Here is a 23,379-nt window from a genome sequence, read left to right as displayed (position 1 = left end):
TCCCTCCGGTTGGCAGTTTTATATTATTTTTGATGCTTAGCCTCCACACTGAGGTTGGGTAGCCGAGGGGCTACCTTTTTGTTCAGTTTTTGGTTGCAATTTTCTTACCATGTGGGATCTGTTTTGTTGTGCCTACCTTTCTGGGTGCCTAACCCTGGTCCATAGCAAATAAGGAAAACCTTTGCCCAACCACAGTGGGCTTTCCAGGACTATTGCTCCCTGTGTGTGTATGAGGGGCTCAGGTTCTGGCTTGTGGACCCCCGGTAGGCTGTGAACTCCATTGACTATTGCCCTGGTCTAATGTATTGCATATTAGCCCGATAGCTCCTGGGCGCCTCCGGGGCTCGCCCAGAAATTTACGTTTCATTTCATTCAATGCTGTTTTTTTAGTACAATATATACTGTTAATTTTATTGGGAACAAATTTATTTCTTCCTACCCTCTTGGTGTGTGAGAAAATAAAGGTTGTGCAATTAGTAAATAGTTTTGGCTTCAGATTTTGCATGGCATTTGGTAGGTCATAAAGGTTTTGTTTCAAGATATCAATTTAATAATACATTGCTGAGATTTGACATGTACATATTGGCAAAGAAGGAAAATAATAGATAGTTCATTCGGTTCTAAATATAAGACTTGAAGGCTAAATGTAACATGAATTTCTAGAAATTTGCACATGTTATGAAACTTTCATCATAAGTCATGGGTTGGCTAGCCTGGATGAAACTCTGAACATGTAGCTCATGTAATAAGGCTCTGATTTTGACAGGGGGGGGGGGAGGTTATTTTGCCTATCACCAAGGCAGTAGTAATTCCTTAATATAAAATGTGCTGTGGTATAACCTATGGACTTATTATACTATTGTATTTTCTGTGGTATAGCTGTGGTATAACCTATGGACTTATTATACTATTGTATTTTCTTGCAACCAAATTGTGATTTCTGGCAAGGTTTGAGCAGCCACTGATAGTTTGTTTATTATACTTATTAAAACTTCCCAGGCAGTTTTAAGTGATGTGATTCCCTCACATGGAAGAAAATCATGGGGCCGAGAAGCCTCACAAAGGTTTCTGGAGTTGGTGCAGAACAAAGCAGTCATAGGGCATATTGTTTCCTTGAAGGTAAGATTTTGATAAATTTGTATCATATATATATATACAGTGCAGTACTGTAATTTATGTAAATTTCCATTCTTTCTGTGGTGAGCCCCTTTGGCTCCCCGGAGCTATACTAGGCTGATGTGCATGTATTAGATCGTGGCAACAGTACATCTATGGAGTTCTAGGCCTACTGGGGACCAGAGCCAGAACCTGGACCCCTCAGAGAGGCACGAGGAGCAATGGCCTACAGAAACCCCCCGTGTTGTTGGGAGCAGTCTATGTCTGCCAACGAAAGGGACAGGCACCCAGAAAGGTAGGCGCCCTAAAACAAACCCCTATTCTGGTGAAAATATTGCTACCAAAAGCCGAATGAGTGGACAGAACTCCCCAAACAAAATTAGCTAACTAGGATGACGTCATCGCGTCACCTCGCTGCCGTCTGCGCAACATCCCTCTCCCCAGGAGGGGGGAGGGGAGCCCCAGACCCTCCACGCCAGGGATCCAACTATCAGTTCTTGGCCGATGGGTGTCTGGTGTAGTCAAGTGCCTCTGGCTCAAGAATTCTTTGTCTCAGACCAGTGTCTGGTGGCGTGGGCTCTCTCTCCAGGGGGTGTGTGAGCTGGGAGTAATATTCTGAGGTACTCGGGCTGCATGCTCCTAGGACTACCTTCCCTAGGTGCCCAGTAAGTATTGCCCTTGGGGCTTGGGGCCACCTTCCGCAAGTCACCTTGGGGTCTGCCTCCGTGGTGCCTTTTACTGCTCGGTTGGTACTTTCCACCCTTGGGGCCGGCTGGGGTTTTCTTCCCCTGGTGTGTCCCTGGGTAGGGGTAGTTGTCGTCACTGGTACGGTTAGAAGACTAGCTGCGCAGGGTACTGCACAGCTAGTCTTCTAACGTTAAAGCGGCCGGCTCTGTTCCGCCCGGGTATGTTGTCCTCTTGCGGGGTTTTTCTTTTGTTTTGTTTTTCTGCCTGATGGGAGGGTCTCCCTTTCTTCCCTTTGCTGGTTGGGTTCTGTGTGTTCTTTTGTTTTGGTGGCATCTCTGCTAGACCCCCCATGAGTGGACACGTCCCGGGGGTTCAGCTTATAGAGGTTTGTTTGATAAACTTGGGGGCCAGTTCGCAGTACCCTGCACCCTGCCTGGGCTTCCTTTAGTGTGACACCAAGGCTAAGGGCTCTGGGAAACCCCGTGGGGGCTAAGCGGGCCGATGGATGTGACCCGAGTTCCCCCTCGTGTCCTACGAGGTTGAAGGTTGCTCTTTCCTCTTGTCTCAGGGTGACGCTCACCGGTTCTGCCTCCGCCATGCTGCCTGTTGTGTCGGGGATTCCTTGACCCAGAGTCGTGCGATGTTTGTTGTCTGTTCGTACTCCAGTTCACCCAGGCCTCTGATACTGTTCTGTGGGTGCAGGCAGCAGCCACGTTGCATGCTCGGTTTAAGTTGCTGCTACGCACTTGGTTCATTGCAGCCCCGGATGCCCCAAGACTGTCCCGTTTTGGTTGTTGGAGTCCTTTGGGGTTGGGAGTCGCTCTGGCTTTGGTTTCGTCTGCTCCTCCTAGTTCTTCCCCCTCGGTTGTGCATACTTCCTTTCCTTTGCTTCCGGCTCCAGACCGTCGGCCAGTTTCGGAGTTGGGGCAGCGTCTAGTTGGGTTGAGACTTGGGCGGCCTCGGGGGTTTTCCTCTTCCGGGGTGGTGGCGGAGGCCTTCGAGCCTGTTCCTCTAGCTGTGCTGTAGCATACGACCAGTGGGCTCCCTTCCTTAGTGTTTTACGGCGGCCCCGGCTTTTTCTTGTAAGACCGGGGCCTCGGGGATGGCCCGGCTCCGGGTCCTGCTGTGGAGGTTCCTGGGGTTGGGGAGGGGTTGCCTGGGGGCGTTAGCCCCGTTTGGCCCCGCTTCGGGTTTTTTTGTACCCTCGGAATGGGGCTGGCAGTTCCTCGGGGGGAAGGGGGGGTTATTCCTTCCCCCTCTGCGTTCATGTTGTTTTCGGGTCTACCCCTCCCCAGGTTTGGTTCCATGTCCTTTTGGGTGCGTCGGTTCCGTCATTCCTAGGATTTCACTCCTTTTCCTCAGTTTTTCACGGTTATGTCACGTTACTGTTCCCTTCGTATCGGGTTCCCTGCATGTCCCTTGTTCAGGGGTATCTTTGGGCCTGTATGTGCCTCCGTGACTTTGTGCTTGCTCCTCAAGTTCTCGGGGGTTCGCAACACTCTTCGATGCTTCCGTTATTATGGGAACGTCTGTTGACTTCGGGTGAGGCTTTCCTCTGGTCCTTTTTCGGACTCGTTGGTCCTCTTCCGTACTACTTGTTTTCTTTAGATTATAGTTTCGCCTGATTTTGTATTCCCTTCGTCTCTCCTTCCTGTCTCGACATATGCCTCGTATTTGTTGCATGCTCCTTGCTGGCGTGTGTACATCTGACTGGTGTATGATGCGCGCCGCCAGGAAGGTGGGTGGTGCGGTTCGTACCTCGGGCGCAGGTGCCGGGGTGATCGTTTTGTTTTTGGGAAGTGTACACATGTTGGTATTCCGGCTTCTCACTTGTCTTCTCTCTCCAGTCATTGCCCCCAGCTGCTGGGGGTGTTCTGGATTTTATGATTCTATGATTCTCTTTCATCTTTACATTTGGCGCTGTGTCTGGTGTCTGCCTCCACCACATCGCTGGCTCAGGCTTTCCATCTGTTACCTGCTCTGACACTGGCTGGGTTCTTTCTCATGTCCCTGTGGCTCATTTGGGTACTCGGTTTCCAGCTGTGTCCCCTTCTTTGCGTACTGCACGTGTTACCCTGTTTATCTTTATCTACCCTGTCAGTTCCTCTCAGTTTTTGGGTAGTGTTCTAGTCTCCCCTTCCTCTTCTGTCTTCGTGTCATGAGTTGCATTCCCGCAGCCCGTCCTTGCCACCCTGGCCTCTTAGCTCTGGGGCTCGTCTCGTGGTGTGCCTCTGCACTTTTTCCTCCGGGGTACGGGCTCCATGCTGGGGCCACATATTCCGGGTTTGGTCTTTTGTATGTGGTGTCCGAGAGTGCTTGCACTGTCTGCGGGTGAGGGGTTGCTTCCGTTCCTCCTCTTCTGCCCCTACGATTTCTTTACGTTGAGGCAGGTGGGGCTAGGATTCTGATCCTCGCTACTGCTTTTGTTTTCCTTTCAGGGCCGTTTATTTTATTTTCGTGCAGTACATGTCATGAGTAGTTCTCATATATACCTCGGTGACATATCAACGGTGCATCCTTCTTCCCTGCTGGAGCCGTTTGCGCTGCTCCTGCAGGCTGCGAGGTTGCTTTTTTTTTTTTGCTTCACGCTTCAATTCGTGGTCCTCATTTCCTTGTTGGCCTCTTCCTGTTGCCTGGCGGCTGTTCCTTTTGGTTCTTTGCCGGCCGTGGTTGGGGAAGCTTCTTTGTTCGGTGTCCAATCCTGGGGTCTTCTTGCGGCTCCGCCTCTTTCTGCGGTTTGGTCCCGCCCTGTACCCGGCTGGTTCGTTCTTCCCCTTGGGTCTTCGGCTCGGGGTTTTTCATCTTGTGTTCTCATCTCTTGTGTGGGCGCTGGTGGCTTCGTTGTTGGTCTCCCACCTACGTGCTTTGTCTCGGTGCCAGTGTGTAGTTCCTGGCGGTTCTTCCGGTTTTTCCTATCACTGTGTAGGTGTATTACGGTCTCTGATAGGGTTGTCTTGTCATTCCTTTCCGGGTTGTTCCGGGACCGTCCATGGGTGCAGCATGCTTTTGCCTTGTTTCAGGTGGCGCTTGCGGGACTGCTCCAGCTTGCATTTGGTGTTGCTGTACTTTCTGCTACATTTTACTAGCTGTCTGGTTTGTTTTTTCACCTCCGGCCTGCTTATGCACTGCCGGTGCCCCGTCCTGGGCGTTGGCCCGGGGTGTTTCTCCTCTTCTCCTCGGTTGTCGTAGCCCCTTCGATTCTGGTGTGTTTTTCTGTTGGTTTGGTCTTCGTGGTCGGTTTTTCGTTTGCTGCAGTTCCTTTTCTTCTCAGGTTAAGTTTGGGTCTGCTTTTTTCTGGAGGAGTCCTTGGGTTGTGGCTTGATCGGTCGGGCCGGGGGTGCTTCGTGTGTTGTTTGGTTGCGGCTCTTCGCTGTTTTCTGCACGTCGTGGCCTCTGGGGCCGTGTGCGCATTTTGGTTTGCCTGGACTCCTTTCCTTCCTGTTCAGGGGTTGGGGTCTCCTGGGTCGTTGGCAGGGTCCTTTGGTTTGACCTGTGGTTTTATTTTTGGGTTGGGCACTTAGTGTCTGCCTCCCGGTTCCGTCCCTCTTTTTTTCTTATCTTTGGTGAGGTAGCTCCTGGGAGCCAAAGGGGCTTCCCCTAGAAAACCAGTGTTGAATGTAATGAAACGCCATTTTCTGGGTGAGTCCAGAAGGCTCCCCGGCTCCTCTTTCCCGGGAGGGGGAGAGGGGTGCGCAGACAGTGGCGTGGCGACATGATAACGTCATGCTAGTTAGCTAATATTGTTTGGGGAGTTCTGTCCACTTGTTTGGTAATTGGTAGCAATATTTTCACCAGAATAAGGGTTTGTTTTCGGGTGCCTGTTGTGCACCCTGTTGCACCATGCACCCTGTTGCATTTTAGGTGCCTGTCCCTTTCGATGGCAGACATAGAATGCTCCCAACAACATGGTTTTTTTTTTATAGGCCATTGCTCCTCGTGCCTCTCTGAGGGGTCCAGGTTCTGGCTCATGGTCCCCAGTAGGCAAGAACGCCATGCACTTTGATACCAGAAAGTTATACATATCCATTCAGCCTGCATAGCTTCTGGGAGTCTCCGGGACTCACACAGGAAATGGCGTTTCATTACATTCAACGTTTTTTTTTTTCAGGGTGCTGCATATATGAATCTATGGGACACTAATAGTCAGGAAGACATAAACATTGGGGATATTCTTATTGCAGAGGGTTGGGCATCTCCCAGTCATCCTGCCTCTATAGATGTATTAGGTCAGCCAGACTCAAGTGTTACTAAAGCTAGTTACAGCAGCTCTGAAAAGCTAATTGTTCAGTGCACTGATCCAGTGATAAACACCCTAAATCCTGTAGAAAATTCAAGTATTTCCATAAATTTGACTCCAGTAGTGTCTTTGAGAGATACTTTCACACAGAGTGCCGTATCTAATCCTCATGGTGACCAAATAGCCAATATAGATTTAGTTCATGATAAACATAAGAATGTACCAAGTTGCCCATCATCGGAGTCGAGCCATATTTCACTGGATTATGAACAGAATGTCAAAAGTAAGTATCCAACTGTAACACAGTCTTCTCCTTACGGGACAGCTGCCTTTATTGAAAATCTCTGTCGCTTAATGAATGATCTAAACTTGAAGTCATCCAGGCCTGATATGTGGGAGCCTTCTCAGATACCCTTTTCATGCACAGCCACACCTGCATCACCACCACCACAACTATCAACTTCAGGTATTATATTTTTGTAATACTAAATACTGTACCTGAATTTGTTTTAGTTCAAAAATGCAACATTGATAAACTATGCCATCTAAGTAGGCGTAGCCGTAGCTTCAGACAATAATCATTCTTATAATATATTTGTTGTTACTTGTCATAAATGCACCATTTAAATCAAGTTTCAGCACAAATAATTTCCTGATGTATAATAATGTTCAATATTGTAATTTAGAGGCTCCCCAGAAAATCAACTTAATTCATACGGAAGTGCCCAAGTGTTTCCAAAACACAATACAACAACTGGAAATTATGTCCAAAACTTCCACTCAAGTTACTGAGGCAAGAAAATTTTCATCAGTTGCACCTCCACCTGGATTTGGTCCTGTGCCTACAAACCTGCAAGTTACACACGAAGTGAGAGAACCTTCAGTGAGTGTTAGGTTGGTACCTTACAACAGTCAAACTGTTGCATCCATGGGATTACAGACTAGTGTGACAACAAGTATTGACCCTCCTATACTTTCAACTGGGATAGATGACATATTCTACAGTGATGAGTAAGTTCTATTTTGTATTGTATTGCCATTAATTATATTGTACCACTTGTTATATTGTTGTATATTATTAACCCCTGGACTGTGCTACTGATGCAACATCCAGGTGCACATAAAATAAAAATTTACCTTCTAATATTGTCAAAATGCACTCCCTGGTCACAAGAAATATAATGAAAAAATTGTATGTAACTTTGGCCATGATGAAGTCTGAAAGTGTTGTCTGAGGAGGCCTGGTCCTCGACCAAGCCTCTGGGACGTGTAACCTCGAAATCATTGCAAGGTAGGGCGTCTTAATTATTTGTGTACACTCATTGAGCAATTGCCTCAGGGTGGTTGTACCAAGCTAGATATCAGGCGGGAGTTGCCACAAGTAAATTTTTTACATATTTATTTTAATGTTTATTATTTTTTTATGTTTTTCTGTGAGGAGCCCCGTTGGTTCTCTGAAGCTATCCAAACTGATGTGCTATATTAGTTTTGGGTCATCAGTCACAGGAGTCATTTTGCCTACCGGGAACCACAAGCCAGAACCTGTTCCCCTCAGAGGCGCAGGGAGCAATGACCTATGAGCACTCTACATTTAAAGTACATGTATGTCATAATTGCCGTTGACTGTGGAGGGTACCCAATAAGATAGGCAAAATAAAACAGACCACAATCTGGTAAAAATTGCGACCGCCGTCTGAAAAGAGCAAGAGAATTCCCATAGAAAGAAAACAAACAAGCAACACTTTATCCAACTACCACTCTCAATCGTTAGTGGGCCTCCCCTTCCCTCCCCCAGGAATTTTTGCCATGTGTGGCTGTTCCTGCTGTGTGTGGTGTTGGTGGCCAGGTATCTTAGAGTACAGGAGCAGCATGTGCCTAGGATGACATTGCTTAGGTACTCCGAACGTATTGCCCTTGCTTGTTGGGATCATCTTTCCTGGGGGCATTCGGGAATCACTCCCATTTGGGGTACTTCGTCGTTTGACGTTTTCGCCCTTGGGGTATGTCGGGGTCTGGGGCTTTCCATTTTGCCCCGGGTAGGGGAGTGTTACTGGCTGTGAGGGGTGTACTGCGGCTAGCGCAGTTCACTTTACAGTACAGTACTATAATTCTGTGGCCGATGTTTCTCTGACTGCAGTTTGCTGTGTATCTTCGGGGTTTTTGTTTTTCTTTTCCAGCATTTCTGGGGGGAGCCCCGTTGGCTCCCCGGAGCTATACCAGGCTGATATGCTAATGTCAGACTTTGGCATCAGTCATGTGTATGGAGTTCTTAGGGCCTACCGGGGACCATGGCCAGAACCTGGCCCCCCCTCAGAGAGGCAAGGGTAGCAATGGCCTATAGAAACCCCTGTGTGATTGGAAGCATTCTATGTCTGCTATCGACCGGGTCAAACACCCAGAAAGGTAAGCATCCCAAAGTAAACCCCTATTCCAGTGAAAATTACTACCAAAAGCTGTCCCTTACGCCCGTTGGTTCCGTTCTGTCGGTGGGTGCTTTTCTCCGTTGTTCACCCCTTTTAACTTAGGACAGGACTTCCCCGTCATGTTCCCCTCTTCTTGGGGTTCTGCATGCCTTTCAGTCTCGGGTGCGACTGGGTTTTTCGGTGCCTTTATCGTTTGTGCTTGCTTCCGTCTTCTCGAAGGTTCAGGATGATTTTTGCTCCTTCCCATATTAGTGGATCGCCTGTCGTCTGCCGGTGCGGCTTCCCTCCGGTCCTTTCTAGGGCTTGTTCTTGGTTTGTTGGTACTTGGTTGGTCGGGCCAGGGATGCGTCGTGTTTTGCGTTCAGTTACGGCCCTCCGCTGCTATTTGCGTGCCGCGGCTTCTGTGTCCTGGGCGCGCTTTTGGTTGATCCGATTCCGTTCTTCCCTGTTCGCGGGAGAAGGTGTCCCGGGCCCAGCCTTGGTTTCCGGTGCTATTGGCTCGGTGCCCGAACCCGGGACGTTTCCCGTGACTCCGCCTCTTTCAGCAGGTCAGCCCGATCCGTTACAAGGCTGGTTCGACCTTCTCCTCTGCTCTTCGCGTCTGGTCTTTTTGACATGGCTGTATCACCAATTCTATGGTGATCAGGTGGCTTCGTTGATGGTGTCCCACCTGAGAGCTTCGTCTTGGCGACAGTATGAAGTTTCCTGGCATTCTTTTCGCCATTTTCTGGCTCTATGTAGGTTGTCTTTTCTTTCGGATCGGGTTGTCTTGTCCTTTCTTGGCCTTTTCAGGACCGTCATTTGATGCCTAATACTGTCGCCTCGTATCATGTGGCGCTGGCGGAGCTGTTCAAGCTAGCGTTCGGGGTGGACGTCACATCCGTCCCATTTTATAAGCTTCCCGTGCTATGTTTCACCTCCGGCCTGCTCATGCGCCTCCTGAGTCATCCTGGTCCTTGGACAGGGTGCTCTCCTATCTTTCCTCTCCTCGGCTTGTGGTGGCCCCTTCGGTTCCGGATTGTTTTTCCAAAGCTTTTTTTTTGTTGGCATTGGCCTCTGGGGGCCGGGTAGAGGAGCTTCATGCTCACCTCCGGCGCAGGGGTTTTGCTCTTTTGGTCCTGGGGTAGGTTTGTCCGTTTGCAGCCTTCTCCATCTTTTCTGGCGAAGAACGAGACAGCTGCTTTCCGGAGAGGCCCATGGGTCATTGATGCTTGGTTAGTTCGGCCGGGGGTGCATCATGTGTTGTGTCCGGTTGCAGCACTTCGCCGTTACCTGCGCGCTTCAGCTGGGGTGGCTGGGGATGCGCTTTTAGTTGATCCGGTTTCCCTCGTTCCCTGTTCCAGGGCTCGGGTCTCCCAGGTTGTCCGCAGGGTTATTAAGTCCAGCCAGCCTGCGGTCTATCCTCGCACCCATGACGTTCGGAAGTTTGCAGCTTTGGCTGCCGTGTTTGGTAACATGTCTTGGGCACATATTCGAGAGTGTGGATTTTGGAAGTCGAACAGGGTCCTGGCTGCCCGTTGTTTGGTGAACGTCCCTGCTCCTCGGCGTTCTTGTGTTGCTTTGGGTAGCAGGTTGCAGCCAGTTGTCTCGACTTCGCGTTGAGGAGTTTGTGGCCGCCGCCTCCCGGGTAAGTCCCTATTTCCTTCTCTTTGGGTATGTAGCTCCAGGGAGCCGTAGGGGCTCCCCACAGAAAACCAGCGTTGAATGTAATGAAACGCCATTTTCTGGGTGAGCCCTGGAGGCTCCCTGGCTACCCTCCCTCCCATTCGGTCGGCAGGGTTTTTTCGCGTTGGTTGAAGCTTAGTTTACGAACTGAAGGGCAGCCGGCGCGGTGAGGTCCAGGGACCCCCCTTCCCCCTTCCGGGGAGGGGAGGGGCTGCACGGACGACCGTCGCAGCAGTAAATTGATTGTTTGATTGTTTCCTTGGGATTGTAGAGAGTTTGTACCCTTCTGTTCGGTTTTTTGTTGTAATTTCTTACCATGTGGGGTTTGTTTTGTTATGCCTACCTTTCTGGGTGCCTAACCCCGGTCGATGACAGATAAGGAAAACCCCCAACCATAATGGGGTTTTCCAGGGCCATTGCTCTCTGAAATCTCTCTGAAGGGGCCAGATTCTGGCGCTGGTCCCTGGTAGGTCTGAAACTCTATAGCTAATGTCCCGGTCTAACATAACATACATTGGCCCGATAAGCTCCAGGGAGCCTCCGGAGCTCACCCAGAAAATGGCGTTTCATTACATTCATGCCGTTTTTTTTAATGGCATCGGTTTACTGGAGGCCTGAGAAAGTCGATGTGAGCCCTGTGTGCCCGTGGGATTTTTTAAATCTTAAATGTACCCTTATTCTCCACCTGATGGGATGCACAGTCTTTGCATAATTACCCACCCAATTACCTAATGGGGGATGCACAGCTGAAGGGTTAATGGGATTTAGTAAATAGTGGAAATTGTTACACAAAAGATTTACTTTAAATGCCTGAATTCTGTAGTTAGGATCATAAAAGAGAAGGCATTACATAAATCCTAGGGGGTTTGAGGACTTGAACCTGGACTTTGAACAATCCTGCCACTTTTAAAATGCCTCCAACAATTATCTACTCAAGTTTACCAATTTATTTTATTAATTATTCTTTATCAAAATTTATTTTCCAGTTATTAAGTTGTTTTTTATTACAAATAGTGACCTCCAGTTATGTATTGGTGAAATTTAGGTTATCTTGACGTGATTTTCGGGGCTTAGCGTCCCCAGCGGCCAGGTCCTCAACCAGGCCTCCTTTTTGTTACACCTCTCCCAGGAAGCAACCCGTAGCAGCTGTTTAACTCCCAGGTACCTGTTTACTGCTAGGTGAACAGGAGCATCAGGGTGAAGAAACTCTGCCCAATTGTTTCCGCCTCCGCCGTGTTCGAACCTGGAACCTTAGGCCTATGAATCCTGAGTGCTGTCCACTCAGCTGTCAGGCCCCTGATGGGATGATGTTAATAACCTCATCCATATAACCAGACATAAGTGTGAGGTTATGAATATTTCCTGTTAATATGTGGGCTTGTAATACTTGCTAGCAGTATCATTTCATAACATTTATGTCTTAGAATATTTGTTTAATGTGCTGTTTATAATTTGTTTTAATTTTCAGAGATGACGACGATGATGATGTAATAATGGAGAACCTGAAATCAACAAAAGATTATCAAAAGTACCAGTGTGTGATAAAACGGGTAGCACCATCAGCAAGTATGATGCTTCATGTAATTGAGTTAAATGGGAAGTTATTTGTCATAAGTGCAGAGGTATCCCAGCTGTTGAACTTGGATGTCCACTCCTTACTCCAGGAAAAGATAATGGACTTCCCATCAGTTATCCTTGGAAAGGATTCCCATGCAAATGTGTACCAACAGCTTATTGAGTAAGTGTAAAAGATAGGAATGGATATGTGGGTGTGTTTGTTGTACCTACAGTGTGTTTGGAAGCCGGTCGGCCGAACGGACAGCACGCTGGACTTGTGATCCTGGGTTCGATCCCAGGCGCTGGTGAGAAACAATGGGCAGAGTTTCTTTCACCCTATGCCCCTGTTATCTAGCAGTAAAAGAGGTACCTGGGTGTTAGTCAGCTGTCACGGGCTGCTTCCTGGGGTGGAGGCCTGGTCGAGGACTGGGCCGCGGGACACTAAAGCCCCGAAATCATCTCAAGATAACCTAATGACCAGGACTTGGATTCACGAAGCAGTTACGCAAGCACTTATGAACTTGTACATCTTTTCTCAATCTTTGGCGGCTTTGTTTACAATTATTAAACAGTTAATGAACTCCGAAGCACCAGGAGGCTGTTTATAACAATAACAGCAGTTGATTGGGAAGTTTTCATGCTTGTAAAATGTTTAATGAATATAACCAGTGCCGTCAAAGATTGAGGAAAGATGTACATGTTCGTAAGTACTTGCGTAACTGCTTCGTGAATCCAGGTCCAGAACAGTCAATGTTCTGTCAATTTTGACTAATAAGCATGACTCATTTTACTGAAGGAAATCACAATAATGTGATATATCTATGAGAATATAATTTTTTACACAAATAACAATGGGGTCAGCATTGGGGCCATCTTATGCTAATGTTTTTTATGTAATTTTGAAAAAATGTGGATAGATATTTGTCCTGCAGAGTTCAAGCCAATTTTTTAGTGTTAGTAGAAAACTCCTTTCTTATCTCTAATGATTGTTCACATATTGAAAGTTTTGTTATGTATTTGAATTCTAAACATTCAAACTTAACATTTACTTTGGAAATTGAGAATAATTCCAAAACTGTATTCCTTGATACATTAGTTACTAATACTGGAGGTGAGTTTGTTACACCAGTTTACTGTAAACCCATTCACAGAAGTGGGTTTATCTTGACCTTAGGTTTGTCCAAAACTATACAAACTGAATACAATTAAATCTCTAATAAATAGAGCCTTAAATCTCTGTTCAGATTACAAATTAGTTGAAAAACTTAACTTCAATATCAAGAATTTTTTATTTCGAACAAATTTCCTATCTTGAGGTTATCTTGAGATGATTTCGGGGCTTTTTTTTTTTTAGTGTCCCCGCGGACCGATCCTCGACCAGGGCCTCCATCCCCAGGAAGCAGCCTGTGACAGCTGACTAAAACCCAGGTACCTATTTTACTGCTAGGTACAGGGGCATAGGGTGAAAGAAACTCTGCCCATTGTTTCTCGCCGGCGCCTGGGATCGAACCCAGGACCACAGGATCACAAGTCCAGCGTGCTGTCCGCTCGGCCGACCGGCTTCCCGCAAGATACTTCCTAGCAAGATACTCGATAGAATTCTGGGTAGATTCTTAACTGTCAAATTTAAGCCTACTATCGAGGTTCCTACAGTCCCTAAAGACATACAGTATGTCAAATATCCATATTTAGGTACAGTGAGTTATTACATTTAAAAGGAACTTAGGCATATTCTTAGACATATCTACAAATTAGTTTTTAGTTTGTGTTTACTAACATTAACACCATTGGAAGCTATTTAAAAAATAGAAATCCGCTACCCTCTGAACTCGCATCTAGTGTTGTTTGTCTGTTTAAAGGGCCCGGTGACTATAGAGACTTTTCCAAATTTGAAAAATAGTGAAAATTTTTAAACAAATCTCATGTTATTTGGCATCAGCATTGTGAAAATTTCATGCCATTATGTTAAGACATAGATTTTGTACGATTTTTGTATAAAATAAATGCGTGAGTGACGGGCGGTAACTGGTACTGATAATAACGATAACACTTATTTACTGGCAGTCCGGGATTGTCAGTTTTTGCGTATACATTTGGCACATATTTGGATAGCCACATTGAAAAAATGTTTTACAGTGAACTGTACTCTCAAACAATATTTTGCAAAATAGAACATGAATGTTGTATGCCATTCTGAGACCATAATGAATAAAATACCATTGGTGACATTTTAAAAATTTTATCACTCATTTTTTTTATTCATAACTTTACTGTGGAGAGCCCCTTCGGCTTCCCGGAGCTATACCGGACTGATGTGTATATATTAGACCGTGGCAACAGTCAATCGAAGGAGTTCTAAGCCTAATGGGGACCAGAACCAGGAACGGGCCCCTCAAGAGAGGCATGAGGAGCAATGGCCTAAAGACACCCCGTGTAATTGGAAGCAGTCTTTTTCTGCCATATACCAGGTCAGGCACCCAGAAAGGTAGGAATTTAAAAAACTACTGCTGGTCAAAAATTGCAAACCGAAAGCCGAACTAGCAAACAGACCTCCCCAATCAAAAACAAGAAAACAAACACAACGTTCACCACAACCGCAGCGCAATCATCTGCGCAACCCCTCCCTCCCCGGGAGGGGGACACGGTGGTCGCAGACCTCCAGGACGGCATCTCTCCACAGTTCAAAGGCTGTTGTAATAGCAAACGGTCGATTGCTCTGGCTCTATTTATTTATTTATTTATTTATTTAATTTATTTAATTTATTTAATTTATTTATTTACTTATTTATTTTGTACTGATATTGTTTCTTCAGGTATGGTTGCAAAGCTGTATATGGTAGTGATGGAGAGATTCTTCGAAGTTTCATTATTTATCCAGCAACCTTATTGCCAAGAATTCTTCAGTTTCTTTCCCGTGATAAGTCAAAACTACTATCAACTCTAAAGGTATGATATCTTGAGATATGTTCTGTTTTCGATGAATGCTGTAGAAGTGTAATAGAGCAGCTAGCTTTGGAAGGCCACAATGCATTTGGGGAGTTACATCAATCACAGAAGTCCTGTTAGGCCTACTGGGTATCAGAACCAAAGCACGGCACCCCCTCACAGAGGCGCAGAGAACTTTAAACTTATTATAGTCACCCAATCTGGGAAAGGATTTAGAAACTGCATAGCCTTGCAGACAACTACAAGGTTCATTGAAAACTAAGCACCAAAATAGTCTAATGACTCTCCAAAATTATTCAGGCAATTAAAGTGATCCACTCTAGTATGATAGTTGCTACCAGGCAGCCAAGAGCCCTGGCCATACTTTCAACACACCAAATACTGGAGCTGATGGACAACAAACCAATAAACCTAGGAGTGAGGGAGAGAGGGATTCAGGGAGCCATCGGGGTTCTCCTAGAAAGAGGCATTACATTACATACAATGCTCACTCTGGAAGGATCCCCCTTAGTGGCTCCCTGAGCTAACTAACCATAAAGAATGCAATTAACACTTTCGCGCTTTAGATTAGAGATAACTCGTCGCCGTTTTTTCTTACGATTCCGCATAACAGCCTACTTTTCTCGTCCATCGAAAAAATATTTCTATAAATTCCATTTTTTAACCGAAATGGATGGGGATACTTTTGTTTTGTAGAGAATTTATTTGCGAATTTTTTGGTACCAGAATGAATATTATATCAAACTTCTATGAGTAAAAAAAAAAATACACAAAGTATGTTTGGGGGTGTGGCGAGCGTGTGGCAGTGGGTTCCCTTTAGCCGTTGATATATCCAACGCGTGGAAATATTTGTATGTGTTATGTATATGTCTGTGTAGGGAATTTTACTGCGATCACTGTCATACAAATTATAAAATGTTTCAACAGTATAAACATGACAAACATCAAACGAACGAAAACAATGCGTTCGTTTCTGCCGCGAATGCATACTGAGCGACGTGGTTCTATATTTGGCGCTTCTCTTACACATGCTTTGTACAAATGTTATACAGTTCATCTTATAGAAAATTTTATTGCGAACACATTGGTATAAAAAAAAATACGTACATAGAAAAGTAGGGTCAGAAACGTATAAACTTTCCAAGCATGATTTCCCTCCTGTGTTTTCGCCAGTGCGCTCGCGGCTAACTACTCTCCACTTCACACACTCTTGCGGGTGGGCAATTACCTATATTAAACATTCATATGCATATGTCCGTGTAGAGAATTTTATTGCGATTCCAATGATACCAAAATTAGCGATGTAGGACAACTGTAGGCTTCGCAACCATTAAGAGAGTGGAAACATTTTGTTGCTGTTTGGCGCTCTCGGCGAGTGATCTGCATAGTTTTTTATTTGGTGTTGATACTCCTTATGCTTGGGCGGCATTTTATAGGTATGCTCTTATAGACAATTTCATTGCGAACACAGTGATACTAAATTTAAATACGTGCGCCTTCAATTATTGTCAGGACAGTCAAAAGAGTGTACTCTTTTTCGGTCTTACCGCATAGGCGCGCGAAGTGCCGAAAGCATCTAGGGTATTGTTTTTTTTTTGAGCGCCGAGAGCGCGAAAGTGTTAATGTAAATAGTTCTCCTAATCATCCTCTTTGTGTTGTGAAGGTCACTTTTGATAGTAGGTCCCGTCCATCTTCCATTGGTCTTGCTGGTGCCAGATTCTCCGTTCAGGAGTACATTCCCTCTCTTCGCTCTGCAGCAGGAGCTGGAGATTTGGGCATGGTCCCTTCAGGTGCACAAATGAGGTGTGTCTATGCCCCTTGTGTGGAGCCTCGAGTCATTCTAAGATGGAGTGCTCTTCTTCCCAAGCTCACTGCATCAATTGCAGTGATGCCCACCCTGCCTTCTCCTGTGCATGTGTGAACTACAAATTTGAGGAAGCCATCCTCAATTTGAAACATCGCGATTGATTATCTTTTCCTGAGGCGAGACGCCAGCTTCGCCATCCTCTCACTTTCTCTGTCATGTCTTACACTCATGTGTTGCATTCCACTTCTCATCCTCTCCCTCTTTCTTAGTTTCACAACTGTTTCCAGGCCTTGGACCCCGAGACCTACACCACCTCACCTACTCCTTTGCATTCTGGGCTAGAGGGTATTCCTTCTGGTTCTCCATCTGGTGTTTCCTTCTTTCCAAGCTTCCTTATCTCCTGTGCCCTCTTTTCCTCCTCGCCCCAATCCTTCTTCTCGGCCCTTCCCTCTGTCTTTTGGCCCTCCTCACTGCCTGTCTGTCCAGGTCATTGTCCAATTGTCCATTCTCCTCCCGGTATTCTTCATGTTGACTGTTCCCATTCTCCTTCTGATGAGGCTGTAGAGGCTGGCGCCCAGAACATTGCTGATGGTACGCCTTTCTTTCTACATCAGAAACATAAACCTGGCTCCTCTCCTTCCTCCTCGGCAGGTAAGACGGCATCAATATATTCCTCACCTTCTGACACTATCCCTGCGTCCCTCCAATTTCAGTGTTGGAATCACCTGTCCCTGCTATGGAGATTTCCTTGGACCTTGATTCTTTCTTGGTTGCTGCTCTTGATTCCCTTGACTACCCCTCTCCGATGCCTCCTGCTCCAGACCCTCAGTCCGCTTCTGGTCTGTCCTCCCGCTCCCTTGACTCCATTGTCTTTTCTTGCTTTGCCTATGCCCCATCACCCCGATTTCACTGATCCTGATCTTACTTAGTCTATTGTGTTCTTCTTTGCCTTTGTTCCTCCCTTGTTGTGTTTGTTTCTGTTCTCTCTTTTGTCTGTCTGTTCTTCAATGGAATATTCGTGGTTTTTATGCCAACTTCTATGAACTCCAACTTCTAACCATGTAGTTCTCACCGCTTCGTGTTTGTCTCCAGGAGCCGATGCTTGGTGCTCATGCTTGTCACTTTCGTGCTTTAGCTTTAATGTCCATAGGGATTGGAAAGGATGGGGGAGGTAGAGGGATGGGGAGATGAAATTCAGGAAGAGGATGCGGGTGTAGAGAGAGAGGAGGTTTGAAAGTTCGGTGGCCTGTCCACCATGGGTTGACATTTGTGTATGTGTTGTTTGTTTGCGTATGTGTTATGTTGGGTTGTCAGTACATTGGCTGGGGGGCTAGTGTTTGTGACCTTGTTGGTGTCCTAAAGCACTAGAGCCGATGGAGTTGGCTGAAGGAGGTTAATCTTAGCAACATCAGGTAGTTACACTTCTGATGCCACGACAAAGGGTTTTTTGGTTTTATATTTTTTTGTAGGAGTTTTATTTATTTATTTATTTATTTATTTTTTCTTTTTTTTTATTTCTTTATTTTTCATTTCGTATAGATCGGGTCTGGGATGGGCCACTCATCTGGTTGTCTTGGGAAGGCCTCATCATGGATGTGTCTGATCACTCTTTGTTGGAGATTGATTCTTCTGGTTCTGTGTGGTGGTTCGTGGATCTCGTAGTCGCTGGTGGTGTTTTCTGCAACGTAGGGATCTTCGGGGTCTGGGACATACATGTTCTTCATGCGGTACAGCTGTCTTCTGGCCAGGTAGCTGAGCTTGGTGTTCTGGACTTAAGGACTGGAGTAAATGAAGGTTGTGTCGTCAGCAAATAGAATTGGTTTGAGGTGTTGGGAGGCATATGGAAGGTCATTAATGTAGATGAAAGAGGAGAGGGCCAAGTATGCTGCCCTGAGGAACACCAGTGTTGATGGGTAGGGTGGGAGAAATTGAATTATTCACAGAAACATACTGGAGCCTGTCAGTAAGGTAAGATTTGAGGTATTGCAGGGAGTGACCTCTGACTCCATAATGAAGTAATTTATGAAGAAGGTTTTGGTGGTTGACAGTGTCAAAAGCTTTATGCAGGTCCACAAATAACCCAACAGGGAACTCATTTTTATCAAGAGCTGCATGTATCAAGTTAATCATACTAATAAGTGCATCGTTAGTGCTTTTTTTTTTGGGTCTGAAGCCATATTGACAAGAGCTAAGTATACTGTGTTTGGCTAGATAAGAGTAGAGCTGCTTGTAGATTAGTTTTTCAAATATTTTTGACAAGTTTGGCAGGATTGATATAGGTCTGTAGTTGTTAACATTAGTGAGATCACCACATTTGTGGATAGGGTTACTCTCGCTTTTTTTAGAATATCTGGAAAGTTTTGGAGTTCAAGTGACTTGTTGAAGAGCAATGCAATGGCAGGAGCTAAATCTGGAGGCTTTTTTGTAAATTAAAGTTGGTATCTCCTCAAGGGCACTAGACTTGGTTTTAAAGGAAAGGATTATCTCATTAACATCAGTGGAATTTGCAGGCGTTAGGTACAGAGACTGTGGATAGTTACCTGTAAGATAGTCCTGAACATCAGTATTGAAAGATGGAATATCATTTGCAAGGGATTACCCAATGGAAGAGAAGAACCTATTGAACTCAATAGCAGTATCAGAGGCTGTAAGCTGACCATCGTTATTGGACAGGAGTATTGGTTTGTTATTTAAAATCTTCTTTGATCCCAATATTTGTGAAATTGTGCTCCATGTTTTCTTAATGTTGCCCTTTGTTTGGGTAAATTTATCTTCATAGTATTTAGTTTTGGCTCTTCTAATTATTTTAGATAGCAATGAAGAGTAATTCTTTGAAAATTCTTTGGAGACGATTCCTAACCTATACTACTTCTCAAGTAGTGTTTTTTATTAATGGATTTATTTATTTATTTATTTATTTATTTATTTATTTATTTATATACAAGAAGGTACATTGGGTTTGTGAGAATACATAGCATAGTATTTACAATCTTGTAAAGCCACTAGTACGCGCAGCATTTCGGGCAGGTCCTTAATCTAACAGATAATTTTAAGTAGTTTAATTCTAGCAGAATTAATAAAATGATAACAGATATATTGCAAGAAAAAATGAGATGAGAGAGATTAGTAAGTATATTAAAGCACATTTGTATATTAAAGCTCTGATTGATTACATTGACAGCTTGATTGGTAATTTAAACAAGATTAATAGACACCATACAGCAGATTGATAGTACATATAGAAGACAGCAATGATCACAATGGTAAAGATGTTCGGATTGGGTACATAAAGATTGGGAGATTGGGTAGCACTAGATACAGTGCAATTTTAAGCAACAAGGTAAAAAACTATGAAGATGAAATTAGGTACTTTTTAATTTTGTTTTTGAATGACGCAAAAGTTGGACAGCTTTTCAATTCATTAGGGAGTGAGTTCCATAGACTGGGTCCCTTTATTTGCATAGTGTATTTACACAGATTAAGTTTGACTCTGGGGATATCAAAGATATATTTATTTCTGGTGTGGTGATAATGGGTCCTATTACATCTGTCCAGGGAGAGTTTCAGACCAGGATTTGCATTTAAGAACAGGGTTTTGTAAATGTAGTTGACACAAGAGAATTTGTGGAGTGAGATTATGTTTAGTATGTATAGGGAGTTAAACAAGGGGCTGAGTGTTGTCTGAAAGCAGAATTTGTTATTATTCTGATAGCAGATTTTTGCTGGGTGGTGATGTACTTGAGGTGGTTTGAAGTGGTTGAACCCCCATGCACAGATACCATAATTAAGATAGGGATAGATTAGTGCATAATATAGAGAGATGAGAGCAGAGTTAGGTACATCATATCTGATTTTGGAGAGTATACCAACTGTTTTAGAGACTTTCTTAGTTATGTGTTGTATGTGGGTGCTGAAGTTGAGTCTCTTGTCTAGGAATAGGCCAAGAAACTTTCCATCGTTTTTATTGCTAATGTTTACATTGTCTATCTGAAGCTGAATTGCATTTGTAGATTTGCTTCCAAATACTGTAGTAGGTCTTTTTCTATGTTAAGTGTTAGTTTATTGGTTGACATCCATAAGTGGACTTTTTTTTAGTTCATTATTAACAACATTATTTAGTGTATGTGGGTTGGGGTTAGAGTAGATGAGAGTAGTATTATCAGCAAACAAAATAGGTTTCAGAATGTTAAGAGACATTAGGCAGATCATTGATGTATATAAAAATAGGAGAGGTCCCAAGATGCTGCCCTGTGGCACTCCAACGGTTATTGGTAGAGTGGGAGAGGTTATATTATTGATGGCTACACATTGGTGTCTATCACCAAGATAGGATTGGATATAGTCCAGTGCATGGCCTCGGATTCCATAATGATGGAGTTTACTTAAGAGGTAATTGTGATTAACAGTATCAAAGACCTATCTCAGGTCAATGAAGAGTCCAATCAGAAACTCATTTTTGTCAATGGCTGAGTAAATTATATCAAGGAGACTAATAATTGCATCGTTGGTAATCTTTTGGGAGCGGAAGCCAAACTGACAGGGGCTAAGCATGTCAAATTTTACGAGATTGGAGTAGAGCTGTTTGTAGATAATTTTTTCAAATATGTTTGATAGTTTATTTATTTAAGTATTTAGGTATTCCCTTTGTATTTAAGGATTGTATCCTTAAATCCTGTATCCTTTGTATCTAAACCTGAAACCTTTGTATCTAAGGATTTAAGTATTCCCTTTGTAAGCCCAGGATTGTTTAGCCTTTTAGTTGTGACTTGTTTTGTTAGCATAGGACAGTGGGTGTTATAAAGGCTGAGAGTTTTTTGAAGAAAAGATTGCACTGCTAGGTTGATTTACTTAACTTATTTAAGGTCTTGATCCATACATACTGGGGAGCTGATAGGTGCACACTCCTCTCTTCACATTCCTCTCTTATGTTGTCTAAACTGTATTATGGCTATCATGATTACATGTCTGCCTCTCCCTCAACTCTTTGCCGTCTTGATGCTCGTCACCATGCTGGGTTACGTCTCAGCTCTGGTGCCTTTCGTTCAACTCTGACCCAGAGCCTGTATGTTGAAAGGGGAATCCTATCTCTACAGGATCTCCGTGATCGCTACTGTCTTCATTGCTTTGTGCGGTTCCTACAACACCCCCCACCCACCACCACTAATTGGGAAGGTGTTACATATATGACACTGTATTCTGCTACAAATGTAGACATTCCTGGTAAAGACATACATGGCTTGTCAGGTAGTGTGGTGAAGGCACTGCTTGCACCATATCTGAACAAGGGCCACATATTGTACACAGATAACTGTTATACCAGGTTCTTGCTTGATAATAGAACTGGAATTATGGCAAGTAAAGCCAAAACAAAAGGAAATGCCTGTTTTTTACACTGCTATGCAAGTAGGTGTAATGATTGTGAGGTAAGAAAAATTGGTGGAATTCTTTGTCCGGTGGAAAGACAAATGTGAAGTGAACATGTTGACTACCATTCACCCTGGTACAATGGTGGACAGTGGCAAGGTGAACAGACCAACAAAACAAATAATATATAAGCCAGATTGTGTGGTGGACTACAACATCAACATTTGTTTAGTGTGGTGGACTACAACATCACCATTTGTTTAGTGTGGTGGACTACATCACCACCATTTGTTTAGTCTATAAATATGACATGATGGTGGGTGCTGTAGTGTTTGTACAGAAAACGGTAAAGAGGATCAAGATGATGATTATGCTCTTATTATGTATTATGATTATTTACCTTGTTGATGTAACAATGCTGAACAGTTACAACATGTGTCTTGTGAAAACAGGTAGAAAACCACATTTCTGTTCATTTAGTTTTCAAGTTGTGAAACAATTACTAGGTAAGTTTGGCAAAGACACCCATGGCATACAAAGACCCATTCGAGACCTAATATTGCACCATGCTCTCACACTCAGGCTCGCTTACAAGGAGGCCTTTCTGGTACACCAAATCAAGAAATTACCACCAACTGGATTGCGTGCAGTAGGCCAGCTTTGGTGCATTGTGTGTAACACTACACAAATTAGGCCACAGAAACGTAAACGGGTGTTAACATGGTGCAAAGCGTGTGCAGTCCCTCTGTGCTATGTCACCTGTTTCACACAGCATCACAGTCTTCAGGACTACTAAATATCCAATACTTGTGTAAAAACATGTACATTTTGAGTGAATGAGTGTATATATTAAAAAAAGACAAATACATTGTATATGTCCTGTAAAATAAAACACTTTGGTGCACATGCTTGTGACACTCATATGTGAGTGTAGTGAACTTATAGCAGCTGTATTATAATACATCATCGTGACAATAATTGGAACAATACTAGTGTAAAAAATTGTTGTAAAATGTGCCATAGATACTGTAAATAATGCTGCAGAAATAAATTCGGGGCAACTCGGACCTCTTGAATGCTGTGTGCGATGGCTCCCTGATGTGGCACCCTTGAGCAATTATGCTCCATGACTTCATCGGCAAACTTGTTGGCTCATTTACGTCATTTGTATGTACAACATAATTTTTTTATTATTTTTCCTGTGCTCAGGGAACACAAATAACCATTTTTAGGAGACGACAACATTTTTAGAATTTTTTTCTTGCGCATGGGGGTGTTGAATGTGTTGAACCCTTAAACTGTGCAACACACCATATGATGTAATGAGTATCTGTCGCAAAATTGCACACCACAACATGATGTTTTGGAGTTCCGTGCAAGATTTAAAAGTCCCGCGGCTGCACCGGGTTCTTGTAAAAAAACGCTATTTTTCTTTTTAAATCGTAGGCAACACTTCCGGGTGTGAGAGCCTCGGTGCTGAGTGAGCCACCAAGGCTGATGCACACAGTATGAACTAACAGCACTACTGTTCAGTTTGTAACCATAGCATTGCCTAAAAGGTCAAATATATATGTAAA

General features: G+C 44.3%; 1 protein-coding gene across 1 annotated transcript in view; it reads left to right on the top strand.

Moving 5' to 3' along the window:
• LOC123761363 (tudor domain-containing protein 5) overlaps positions 1 to 23,379 on the top strand; it is a 79,492-nt gene that overhangs the window by 50,177 nt on the left and 5,936 nt on the right. Inside the window, exons 10-14 of the mRNA XM_045747348.2 lie at positions 1,000 to 1,119; positions 5,912 to 6,506; positions 6,727 to 7,051; positions 11,597 to 11,866; positions 14,499 to 14,631. Coding sequence (XP_045603304.2) covers positions 1,000 to 1,119; positions 5,912 to 6,506; positions 6,727 to 7,051; positions 11,597 to 11,866; positions 14,499 to 14,631 — 1,443 coding nt within the window. The remainder of the gene's footprint in view (positions 1 to 999; positions 1,120 to 5,911; positions 6,507 to 6,726; positions 7,052 to 11,596; positions 11,867 to 14,498; positions 14,632 to 23,379) is intronic.

The sequence above is a fragment of the Procambarus clarkii genome, chromosome 7, assembly GCF_040958095.1.
Source record: "Procambarus clarkii isolate CNS0578487 chromosome 7, FALCON_Pclarkii_2.0, whole genome shotgun sequence".
NCBI classification, from domain to species: Eukaryota; Metazoa; Arthropoda; class Malacostraca; order Decapoda; family Cambaridae; genus Procambarus; species Procambarus clarkii.
This window is presented reverse-complemented; position numbering and strand designations above follow the sequence as displayed.